The sequence below is a fragment of the Pagrus major genome, chromosome 4 (genome assembly GCF_040436345.1).
Source record: "Pagrus major chromosome 4, Pma_NU_1.0".
Lineage (NCBI taxonomy): Eukaryota > Metazoa > Chordata > Actinopteri > Spariformes > Sparidae > Pagrus > Pagrus major.
Window position 1 is genome coordinate 5,014,039 of NC_133218.1, and position 12,345 is coordinate 5,026,383.

The 12,345-nt window shown below is 39.1% G+C and overlaps 1 protein-coding gene across 1 annotated transcript in view; it reads left to right on the top strand.

Annotated features, from left to right (window-relative positions):
* Positions 1-6,807: 6,807 nt before the first annotated feature.
* Positions 6,808-12,345, top strand: part of glceb (glucuronic acid epimerase b) — a 32,858-nt gene continuing 27,320 nt past the window's right edge. The window contains exons 1-2 of the mRNA XM_073464845.1: positions 6,808-6,911; positions 10,362-10,891. Coding sequence (XP_073320946.1) covers positions 10,375-10,891 — 517 coding nt within the window. The 5' untranslated portion in view covers positions 6,808-6,911; positions 10,362-10,374. The remainder of the gene's footprint in view (positions 6,912-10,361; positions 10,892-12,345) is intronic.

Below are 12,345 nucleotides of genomic sequence, written 5' to 3' on the forward strand. Positions count from 1 at the left end.
AACACGGATAATTGTGTGTCTGCATGAAGAGAAACTGCTGGACTTGAAACACTGACGCACCCCCATACAGCACTGCTATAATCTCTGGATAATGGCACACTTTAGTCCATGGGTAATATTTGAGACAGTTATGTCACATGGACTTTGTGATATAATCATTTTTGTATTTCAAAACATCAACCAGGCATTTGCTATACAGCAGTGTTTGTTGCATAATCGTCGATGTTTAGTTGTACAATTTGTTCCATAAACACATTATTAAAAGTAATTCTGATGTTTACATGTTTCAGCGATGCTAATGGTGACATTTGGCCAGTCGCACAATTTGGCTGATGTGTTGTTTAATAAATATTAATAAGCTCACCAAGAAAAATTAGAGGAGATGTTAATTGCAGAAAAAGAAAAAGAAGCCTACTCAGTATTTACCCAAAAGATGTGGAATGACTTTGGATTCCAAAATGTTACAAGCTTGGCATTCCTTACTCTCCCTGTAAAGGAAAGTGTGTAAATGACTTCTAATTGGAAAATATTTGAATTTTTTTGTGTTGTTTATGTTTTCATTTCACACTTTGCTTAATAGTTCTTAAAATGATTAGGCTCTAGGCTTCCTGCCTATGTCATTAACTGACAGAAACATGAGAGGCAGTGTCATTTGGACCTAGAAAGTAGCAACATCCGATAAGATCATACATGCAGCCCTGATTACCAGGACGCTGTGCAAAACAAACAAGAACAGATTGTGCTAATTTGTCTAATGTGATTAATTAGGATCGGACCTGAGTCCCCAACCCATAGCGTTGGTATTTGACGGCCTCAGAATGAGACTGAAAAATCAACCATCTCTCACCAGAATCCCTTCGAAAGTTTGCAGCCATGGTGTGGCTTTATCCACAATCAGTGAATGTATAATGCCAGAGAACATAGCTCTCTCTCTCTCTCTCTGTTTCTAACTCTGCAGAGGTTGTGTGTTTGACTGTAGACCTGATGAGAAGAGTGAGGGGAGATTGTCAACCAGTTAATCATCCGATGATAGTGCTGTTTTTTTTAAAAAAGAAAAAGAATAAAAATCCAAATATCGCCATATACACTTTGACGCTGGACAATTGGTAAACGGTAAATGGTCTTGCATTTCTATAATACTTTTCCAGTCTACTGACAGCTCAAAGCGCTTTACAATACTTGGCACATTCACCCATTCACACACACATTCATACACTGATGGCGGAGGCTGCCATGCAGGGCGCCAACTGCTCATCAGGAGCAATTTGGGGTTCAGTATCTTGCTCAAGGATGCTTCGATATGTGGCTGAGGGGAGCCGGGATTCGAACCAGTGACCTTCCGATTGCTAGACGACCCGCGGAAGGAGGATCCTTGAAAGGGTCAGTCATTCACAAGCAAGGATGGGGCAAGGTTCACCACTTTCTGAAACACATGATTGTGTAAAGGATATTACTACATGGGCTCAGGAATGTCAGGATCAGGATATCAGGCTGATATTGGTCACATAGAATACCAATGTTGCGCTTAAAATTACTGAGTCTAGAGAGTCTGTGCTTCACTCAGTTCGTTGATTACACTTCAACACAGACATGTGTTATTGCTAAGTTCTTTCTAAAACCGAGCCGGATCACTTAGAAAAAGCAATTACATCCCAAATCCACGATTGGTGTCCATATTCTTGTTTTAGCACTAGTAGATCATGTGCTTTAAATCCTACCAAAGTATGATTAGTTTCTTCACTTTTAAATCCTTTGTTCCTTTTTTTAGCGTTTAGCATCCTAGAAACATCATCTCTGTTCCTGAGATCCCCATTTGTTTCTATGATGTTGTAGGACAAGCAGCTGGCATGACCTGCCTCTAAAATAATGCTTAAAGGTCCTGTTTATGTATTTTTTCACTTGTCTCCCCCTCCATTTGATTAGGAGTTTGCTTAATCCCTCAGTAGGGCTCAGTTATAAGCTTTCTGGTAATGACCTGCTTAATCCTCCTACTGGAGATAAAACACAGAGGCGCATTAACTTCAAAGCAGTTTACTCACTTCTCGGCTGCCTCTGAACAAAGCTTTATTATTGAGCTGTGCTGCTGGTCTGTTGTTTTGGTGTAGGTTTGTCTGTCCGTTGGCCATACCTTATTTATTGGCCTGGAAAAACACCAAGGTTTTACAGTTTCATGGTGACCAGATATACTTCAGTATTTTTCTGTTATTTATCAAGAAAACATTTTCTGATTCGTTATCTCATTCAGGGTTTTGGGGCTGTTCGCCGATGAATCAAGACATGTACATGCCACATTGGGCTTTAGAAAGCAGCATTTTTTCTCTATTTTCTGGCGTTTTTTTCTAAACAATTAATCTACTAATCGTGAAGATATTTTGAAGATTAATTTGTTATGAAAACAATTACTGGTTGTAGCCTTGCTGCCATTTGGTGAATTTCGGTACTTCATTTTAAAAACAACCATCACAACATATTTACTGGCTGTGCTGTGGTGTCAGGCAGACATTAGCAACAGTACGACCGGCAGTTTTCCTTAAAGTGAGTCCCCAGTGCTGCCTCATGAATATGCAGACCTCTGTGCTCGCTGTGGCTGCAGTTCTGAGGTTTCAGCTGCAGTCAGAGAGAGACAGAGAGAGAGAGGGCTGAAGACTCAGTGGCCAAGCTGAAACAGGTAACCGCACATTCTGCACTTGTTCTGGTTAGTAAGTGTACTTTACCAACAGATAAGTGCAGTTAGCCTGGCCTGCTTTATTTCTTACAACCTTGCCATATTACACAATCCCAAGTGACTTACAGTGTCACTCTTTTAAAAGTCAGTTATCTAACGGCTATATAACTGACCTCAGATCAGTTTCTGCTTTGATATTTGTGACTTAACCTTTTAGTTTACAATGCTTTATGAAAGAAGTGCTAATTATTATTATTTTTTTTTTATGAAATCGATTGAAATGAACATTGGATTTCAATTCTAATCAAAAGCAGGATCTGTGATGGAGCTGTACAATAACGTGTTGCGATTTTTTTTGACAGATGCTGCGATTATGATATGATTCACAATTAGTGTAATGGTCATTTTTGCATCACAATTTTCATTTTCATAGAACTGAGATATTTGTGATATTTGTTGGGGTTTAACAAAACAAACATGTTTTTTTTACATCTAAAAAAAACCACCCCAAAAATATGGTAGTTTTATCACACTTGACACAACGTGGCCATCTTTTTAAAGAAGAAACTGACAGACATTTTAAAATGTAAATTACTGTTTTAGGGAGTTAAACAAATGATCTGTCGACCTTTCCAAATCGAGGTTTAACAATCAGGTTGTCACGTTCCTTCAAATCCATAATTCAATTTGTTTTTCCATTTTAAGGGCATGATTTGATTTAGTTTTCAATATATATTTTTTTGCAGGTCCCGTGTTTGGTTTCAGTGATCGACTTTGAAAACAACATTTTGACACTCCTACAAACAATGACATAGTCATCGATGCAAAAAAATAAATAATTGAAAATTGAATCGAATCTTCACCTTAAAATCAAAAGTCAAATTGAATCGTGGATATGAAGAATGCTGGAAGGGATCGTTAACATATTTTGGTGAAAGACTTTATGTTGTTCACCAACACTTTGAATAGCGTCTTTAGATAACATAATGTATAATTGTCATTTCTTTGTGTACTTGAATACATAAAGAAACAAAATGCTATTCCCATAGCAGTGCAACAGAAGAAAAACAAGTCACCAATAAATATATAAAAAACATACCTAAAAACATTAACACAGGTAACATAGAAACAGAACATTTAGCAGAACTGTATGTTAAAGTGCAGGACTAGAATGGGTCACAAAAGAGAGATTTATCAGTCCCTCCAGAAAAACGCGATAATCAGCCAAAGTCCGCACATTTATGCAGGGGCCGCATTTTTTCAAAGACGCCGCACTTTGGCCGCATAAATCGCCGATTTCCGTGTAAAATGCGCGAAATATGCGGGGCTTGCATGATTTCATAATCCCTGCATTTTCGTTGCAAAAAAGTCACATATATCTTCGCAGAAAGTTGAAAAATGTTGCATTTACTTCACACAAGAGCAGCCATTTTCCTCCTTTTGCACTCCTAGCACTTTCTGTGATGTAGTATGCTTGCTTATCATAGAAAGTCATTAGAAATGACTCTTTACATTAAGGTAGTAGCCTAGTGAGCCTAGTAACAGAGTGTTGGGGGAATCACTTTTTTTTTCTTATTCATCAAACCGCAGTTTTTGCAAGTTCCCGCAATTTTTGCAAATTCCCGCAATTTTTGCAAATTCCCGCAATTTTTGTAAATTCCCGCAATTTCATCGCATAAAATTGCATAAATATCCCGCATATTCCATCGCATTTTTTAAGAAAACGTGCCGCATAATCAAGGATTTTTGCCCGCAACAATCACAAAAAAACTCCGCATTTTTCTGGAAGGACTGATTTATATAACTCTACTCGCATACTAAATGGTTGTGGGATTAAGATGCAGGGTATTTTTTTGCCTGTCAGTCATTGCCTTAAATTCATCCTGATGCCTCCACAGTATCATAATCAGGCTCGGAGCCACAATAGACACCCACAATACATATGCACACACATATACGCACACGCACGCACACACACCATCACAGCTCCACAGGAACTAACATGCCTCACAGCTTGAGCATAAGCTGATAATTTAGAGGCAGTCTCAGGCCCATACCTTACTTCACCCGTGGAGGAGAGCAGTGAAAATGTCAGGAGTTTAGTTGGGGATACAACACCTGCCCCTCACACATACACCGGGCCTCTGCTCCAATAGCTCCCTGAGGGTGGCTCATGAGCACTCAGCTTTTATTGCCATGATGACTGCCTGTGATTTTTGCAACAGAGGACCGCAGGAGAAGAAAAACATCTCTATTCGCCCATCCCTATGCTCACTGCTGCAGCAGTTTTGACATGTTGTAAACGTTGTACATTCTGCACCAGGGACTACGATGGAGATTAGCAGCTAGTTTGTTGTTTTAACAAGGTCACAGTGTTTTTTCACTGATTTGATTTCTCGCGTTTCCTTTGAAAATGCCTCACCCTCTCAACAACAAACAAACACTATTAGTATGGTATAGTATTAGACACCTGTTTGAATTTTCCCAGCCTTGTTACTGAGGATTTGAGGGATAAAGACATTCAAATATTTGCATATGTCAGGCAGAATTAAGACCCATAACTTTAAGCCAGGGATCACTTGCAGCATATGATGAAACAACCATCAGGGCAATCAGAGATTCCTAATATGTTACAGTCCATCGCAGCCTGAAGGCAAAAGGCAAAGTCTAAAGCCTTTGATGCTCTGCAGGAGCAGCAAAATGCTGCATGGACCTCAGGAATTCAAGATGGTGAAGTTGCTCGTCTTCTCAAGCAGCTTAGAGCTGTCAGTAATATCATGTGGGATTATCAGAGAGAGATCATTAAGCTTTTACAAAGTCAGATGTGCAATCAGCAGCTTGTCATTGTTGGAACACTAGAGGTGTCTATTTTTGATGCCCTGGCGATTTATTTTTGAAAACTGTTATATAATGTAATGAGTGCCGCTAGGGCTGCAATTAATGAGTTCAACTCAGAGCCACAGGTGACATCTTCAAATGTCTTGTTTTGTCCAACCAACAGTCCAAAACTCATGATATTCAGTTCATTATCACATAAAGGAAAGAAAAGAAGGGAATACTTATAAAGGAGAAGCTTGAACCAGTAAATGTTCGACATTTTTTGGCAAAAATGTATTTCTACTGGTCAACCAATCCATTGTTTAAGCCCTGTATACCACTTATGTAATATGTTCCCAGAGAGCTACAGCATATAGCTAAAATTAGCCATTTACCATTAACAAAGTAAGGTTGTTTTGCAATAAATTACCTGTTTCCCCTAGTCTTGTTTTTGCGTTAAGATGAACATAGCACAAAGTGTGACAGAACATGCACCTTAATTATAACAACCATTTTATCCACGGAGAGGCACAGAACGTACAAACTTAGTGATGTGTTCAAGTGCAGCTTTTTGGCTGAGATAAATGAGGTGACGCAACAGTCAGCCTTCATCACAGCTAGTTCTTTGATGTCAGTTTGGTCTGTAGAGGCCACACACTTGATAAAGTCGCACATCTCCACATTTTATATCAAGCTTTCAGGGGTAAGTTGTTAGGTATCGTGTCCATAGTATAGAAGAGTTTTGTTCAACATTGTGTTAGCACAGAAACCTAGACAATGTTGCCATTATTTAATTACAAAACATCACAAATTGCTGTCATCAGTTTCTTTTAAGAAAATACTTGGCAGAGCCGAGAGCTGCTGTAGTGAATAATGACTACAGTGTTTGGATTTTTGTTGTTGATAATTGTGTATTTCCTTACAAAAATGACAGACCTTGTGGTTTGTAAAACAGTAAGTAAAAGTGTGCCAAAGCCTTCCAAGTGCCAAGTTTGGCCAGTTATGTATTCATGAAGAATGATACCATCATATAAAAAGTCGAAAAATTCTCTGTCTGTTATTTCAGGCACTTTTCGGTTTCCTGAGGCGGGACACTGGGAGCACATTGTTGCACACTGAAAAGCTGCTTTTGTTTTCCAGTGTCATTTTCATTAATCTGTCAAGCATGGAGGACTTTTATCCTCTGACAGGATTGTCTTCCACCTCCTGTCCAGTTGACATATTTTTATGTCAGTGTAGTTTTTCTTCCAGATCAAAACCATGTTATTATCAGAGGGATTATATCTAACACTTCCTGAGTGGAGCTGATAACCAGTGGATTACACCAAGGTCCATCCAGATCTTATAAACAAGTCCTCATACCTAGACTACAAAGAAAAAAAGATATTCAGATATCCAACCTCTGTGGTCCATGTCTGTTGGAGTTTAGGTAAGTAAAACTAGGAGATTACCCCCCCATTTTGTATTTCTAGCTCTATAACTGTGTCTTGAGTGAGTTCTGTCACATACTTGATAATTGCGAGAAGCCTCGCCAAATGTATCACTCTCTGACAAGTAAAATTTCAAAAGTGTGTAATTTCGTCATTCATTTTAATGTTGCAGAGTTTTATCTGCTACTCTTTTTAGTTATTCTAATGATATATAGAGCAAATAAAGTTTCAGTTTCTGGTTAGTTAAGATCTCCTGACTTCACAGTCTTCTATCTCTGCCCTCTTTTTCTTCTTCTCTTTCTGTTGTTTTTTCCGAGAAATGTCCGTCTTTCCGGAGCTACTTTCAATCACAAAGCAAATGCTTATTTGTTTGTCTGATGTGGTTGAGACGGAGTATGACATCACCTGAATCAAAACATTTGTCATTTCTGATCTGTAAACAAACTCTATCCTGTAATTTGCTCACCTGTGACATTATCTCCTCTTCCAGTCTGCTTGATGTTGCTGCATCAGGGTGTAAATCACGCTCATGAAATGGGACATGGCTTTAGACGAATCGTCTTGCAGTCGGCGTGAGGCATTAGGATGCTCTCCATGCTGTAGTGCTTAAGCCCATGTCTATCCACCTTGAGCCAGAACTCAACACGAGTGACGAATCACTATAAAAAGAGCCAATTATTTATAGTCTGTTCCCCGACAGGGCCGGCCCTACTTATCTTTCAGGGTGCAGTCCGCAGGCCTTCCGCCTCAGTATTGTCAGAGCTCCCGTCGGCCCAATCTTTCATCACTGCGCCAGGCTGACATTTCTCTAAATATCAATGATAGTTTTTATGTGTGGCAATAATTTATCAGGCGCAGTGATGCACCAAAGCCTTTCTTCCCCTCTGACTGGAAGGAAACAGCAAAAAGTTTCTAAAACTTTTCTCATGGAACAAAATGATTCATTTGTTTATTAGATAGAAAGATGGCCTGCGTCTATTGAGTAGACACATCTCAACCCCTTTATTACACAGGCAGAGCCTAAATTCAGTGTTTGGCTTTCAGAATTTTGCTGTCTTTATTTATAGGGAGGCTATTCTTCATTTCTGCAACATGCACTCTCTCAACATGTGCCTGTTAAAGCACTCTGGAAGGGTCATCCAAGACATCTACTTTGTTCAAGAAGCTGCAAGCACTGTAGTTTGACTGCAATGCTGGAGCACTTTGCTATTGCCCAATTACTGCACGTTAATTGAGCTGACCTTTAGTAGTGTCTAGTTTAAGCTGCGATATTGAAAGGATCTTGGGGAGTAATGATTTTCCTCCTCTCCTCCGTCTCTCATCAGACAACCTAACTCTGTCGTCACTGCAATAGTAAATTCTATGAGCAGTAAGCTGTAATTAGTGTGGAGGAGGAGAACTCCAGTATCTCTATTGATTTCTGCTGGCATTTGTAAAAATGCCTGATTCGTTCGGTGCATTGTTTGAGGTCATTCATACAGAATGTGGCAATCAGCAGAACTATAAATAACATGGAAGTTTGTGCAATCTCAATGCTGTTGACCTGCTATTGAATTCATTGCTGTGAGCAAGTCAAAGATCTTCAGTAACAAAAGTTGACCACAGTTCTGTGCAGAGAAGTTTAAAATATATACGGATGAAAATGAATAGATTTATAGATTGGAAGTGTACTGAAAACATAATCTGATATATAGATAGAACATAAACAATCACGTTGTTACAGCAACCTTTATGTGGACTTAAATAAAAAGAAACATTTATTCAGAAATGCCAATATAAAACCTAATTTTGAGTGACAGTGTAAACCTTTTATAAGAGTAATTAGGCAGAGGATCCTAGACCTAAAGATGCAATATGGGCTGGGAGAATCGGATGTAAAAACGGCTGCTTCCATGCAATGCTCTCAAATTAAACAGACCAACCTTATAATTAATTTTAGACCAGTCTGGTAGCCACTGACAGGAGGCCAGTGTCAGGAGGAGGTACGGTTTGCCACCTTATCTTGAGGACTATTTGTTTCAAGGATAGTTTTGATATTTTGGGAAATTAGCTTATTTCTTTCTTGCAGAGATAAATAAAGACAAGAGTGGTACATTTCTTGCTTGCCATTAAGCAAAGGTTAATATAAAGACAAGAAACCGGGGGAAATGGCTAGACTGGCTGTGTCCAAAATTCAAAATGTGCCTACAAGCTATCTTCCCAAAGCTCACTAATTAACAAGTTACATTTCCTTTGGTTAAGCTGTTCAAAAACCTAGATATAAAAATGAAAATGGCTGGTTTAAAGTGAGTTATACGCATGATTATTTCTCAGCCAGGAGCTGTGACTTCCTGGAGGCTCTGCTCTTGGTCTAGCTGAGAAATAATCAAACAAATAAAAGAAGAACAATAAAAGAACAAATTGTTATTTTTTCCACTTTGTTTTTCTAAAAATTTAAAGATATAACATGTTAATTAATGGTCTTTAGAGGCTCTGGGTAGGTTGATTTTGTTACCTCTAGATAGAGCCAGGCTAACAGTTGCTCTGTTTTCAGAGTCTACAGTCCTGATTACCTTATTTAATGTATGTAATTGGTTGATATAAATCCATTGACTTTTCACTGGGGTAGAAAATTAATCTTAGTGTCATTTTACATACACCTAAGTAACCAGGTTACAGTCAGCTTTCTCCACCGCTGATACTTTTGTAAACACCATGTAAACAAGAAACCCAGTTTCAGTTGGTGATTCAAGATTTGTACAGCCAGAGATCTCCTTTAGAAAGCTGATGTCTTGGTCATGTGTCTAATCAGCTTTTTAAATATACACATGTGCATTACAAAGTCTTCAGACAGGGACTCTTTTAACAGAAATGCTGTGGTTTAAAAAAAAAAAAAGAAGAAGATCATTACACATAGCAATGTATCCTTGTTTTGAAATAATTGTATTCAAAGTCACACTGATACTAAGGAGCCTCTAGATTAATCTGCTTCCACTGCAAAACATTTGACTATTTGTCAAACTGCTCTGTGCACACACAGCCTGTCCTCGCTGCACTGACAGAGAAAAGATATCTTGTGAAGCCGTGGCTCCTTGTCAGAAGGAAAGGAGAAGTCGTATTACTGACCTGCTGCATATAAATTCAAATGTTACAGTAACCAGGTTAATACAGTTCATAGTAAAGTTCTCTCTGTAATCAGGTCTCTTGAGTGGCTGATTTGACCTTATGTTAAACACTGAATTTATATCACTGCATTTAGATTTGCACATTTTTCAGCTGAGCCTTTGCTCTTTAAAAAGAAAGTAATTCAGTAGTATTTCACTGCAGGCTGCCAGTCCACAGTGCTGCAGTTGTAGGGTGTAAATTTCTTCCCATGTCGATACCAGATGACTTGTTATTGGCCTGACGGTTCTCGACAAATCATCCATCATACATGCTTCTAATGGATCCTTTGTGTTTGTGTCATGCAGGCAAGTTGTGACCATGCGCTGCCTGGCTGCTCGGGTCAACTACAAGACCCTCATCGTTATCTGTGCCCTCTTCACCCTCATCACTGTGTTGCTATGGAACCGCTGCTCAAGTGACACCTCCCTTCGCTTCCTGCCCAGAGCTGCCTTGGTGGCTCCGAGTCCAAAGGTGGGGGATGCAAGCATTAGCAGCCAGCAACACCCTCCACAACCTCCAGAGCCCCCACCTGTTGTTGGGGTTGTCGGCGGGATCAAGTACGAAGAAATCGACTGCTTGATCAACGATGAATCTACTATCAAAGGCCGGCGAGAGGGTGGAGAGGTCTACCTGCCTTTCAGCTGGATGGAAAAATACTTTGAGGTGTACGGCAAAGTAGTGCAGTACGACGGCTACGACCGGTTTGAGTTCCAGCACAGCTACTCAAAGGTTTATGCGCAGCGTGAGCCCTACCACCCCGACGGAGTCTTCATGTCATTTGAGGGATACAATGTGGAGGTCCGAGACCGTGTCAAGTGTATAAGTGGAGTGGAAGGTAAGACTTTTTATGGATTTTTCATCATAGCTCAGATCTTAAATTTCAGACAGTTGTGCTTACAATTTAACCCATGAAGACCTAGGGCGCTCTTAATGGCTTAAATGTTTATTAACAAATTACAATGTTTTTCTTCAGTCACGTCTTGAAAATGAATACATCATCCAAAACCTGGTCTCGTCACATGAGGGAGAAACCCATCACAATTGGTCACAATGCATCTGAATATCAGTATTTTTCAGAACCCATATTTTCCATTTCCTGTTGAAATATTGGAGAAACAAATATGAAAGGCTTAGTGCTTTTGAGTCCAGGCTTTTCAATTACAAGTGTCAGGTGTGTGTAGCCAAGATTGCAGAAAAAACGAGGCCCTTTTGACAAAAGAATTCCTTCACCAGAGAGCATCTTGCGATGGGATCACACCAGCACCGACACCAGTCTGTTCTGTTCATGTGCTGACCCATGACTACTTAGTCCTTAGTACATTTGTAGATGTGCTCATGGGTTGGACCACAGCAATCTTTGAACTCGTCCTTCATTTTAACCTCAGCTACAGACCTGGAATTTTTCACAGCTGCATCCTACGAGGTTTTGACGCTATTGTGGTGACAAACTGTCCGTGGACAGAAATGGATCATTCCATACCAACTCATTTTCGTGAATTTTCATGAGAAAAATCATCTATACTGTAAGCATCATTTGGTTGCACCAAAGTGAAAACAAGTGGAGATATATATTTTTGAAAATGAAAGTCTTTGTTTTGGAAAAAAAAGTTATTAATTATTAGTTATTAATTTGATTACTGTAATTATTCTGTGGCAACTACTTCAATGAATACATGTTGTAAGTTATACTGAGGGTTTTTTGGATGTTCAGGACAAATTACAACATCACAAAAATTATTAAATTAAGATCAAAAATGCGTGACTAAAGAGTTTTTGGATAGGAGTTTGCAAGGTCTCATGAATATAATGGGAGTTAAAAATTAATTCTTTAGAGAGGATCCATGATATAAGCTCTCAATTTTCTTGGTGAGTTGGTATTGAATGACCCAAATATTAACACCTGGTAAAGTAGTCAAACTTGCTTCTGTGTTAGTTTCTGCTAGGGTTAGGGGGTTGAAAACAGTGTTTTTGTGTGTGTGTGTGTGTGTGTGTGTGTGTGTGTGTGTGTGTGTGTGTGTGTGTGTGTGTGTGTGTGTGTGTGTGTGTGTGTGTGTGTGTGTGTGTGTGTGTGTGTGATGACAAAATATTGCCTGAGGCTTTTGCAGCTGGTGACTACCTGTGAAAAATGGGAACTTTATTTTTTCATATTGTCCTTTTTTTGTCAATTTTTTTCACATTTTGTCGCCTTTTGCATGTTTGCATAAAGACAAAGAGTCTTTGCATCTGAAGAGCATTCACATTTTCCCAACAGCATCAAAAAATTACAAATGCAAATACACACAGTAAGTT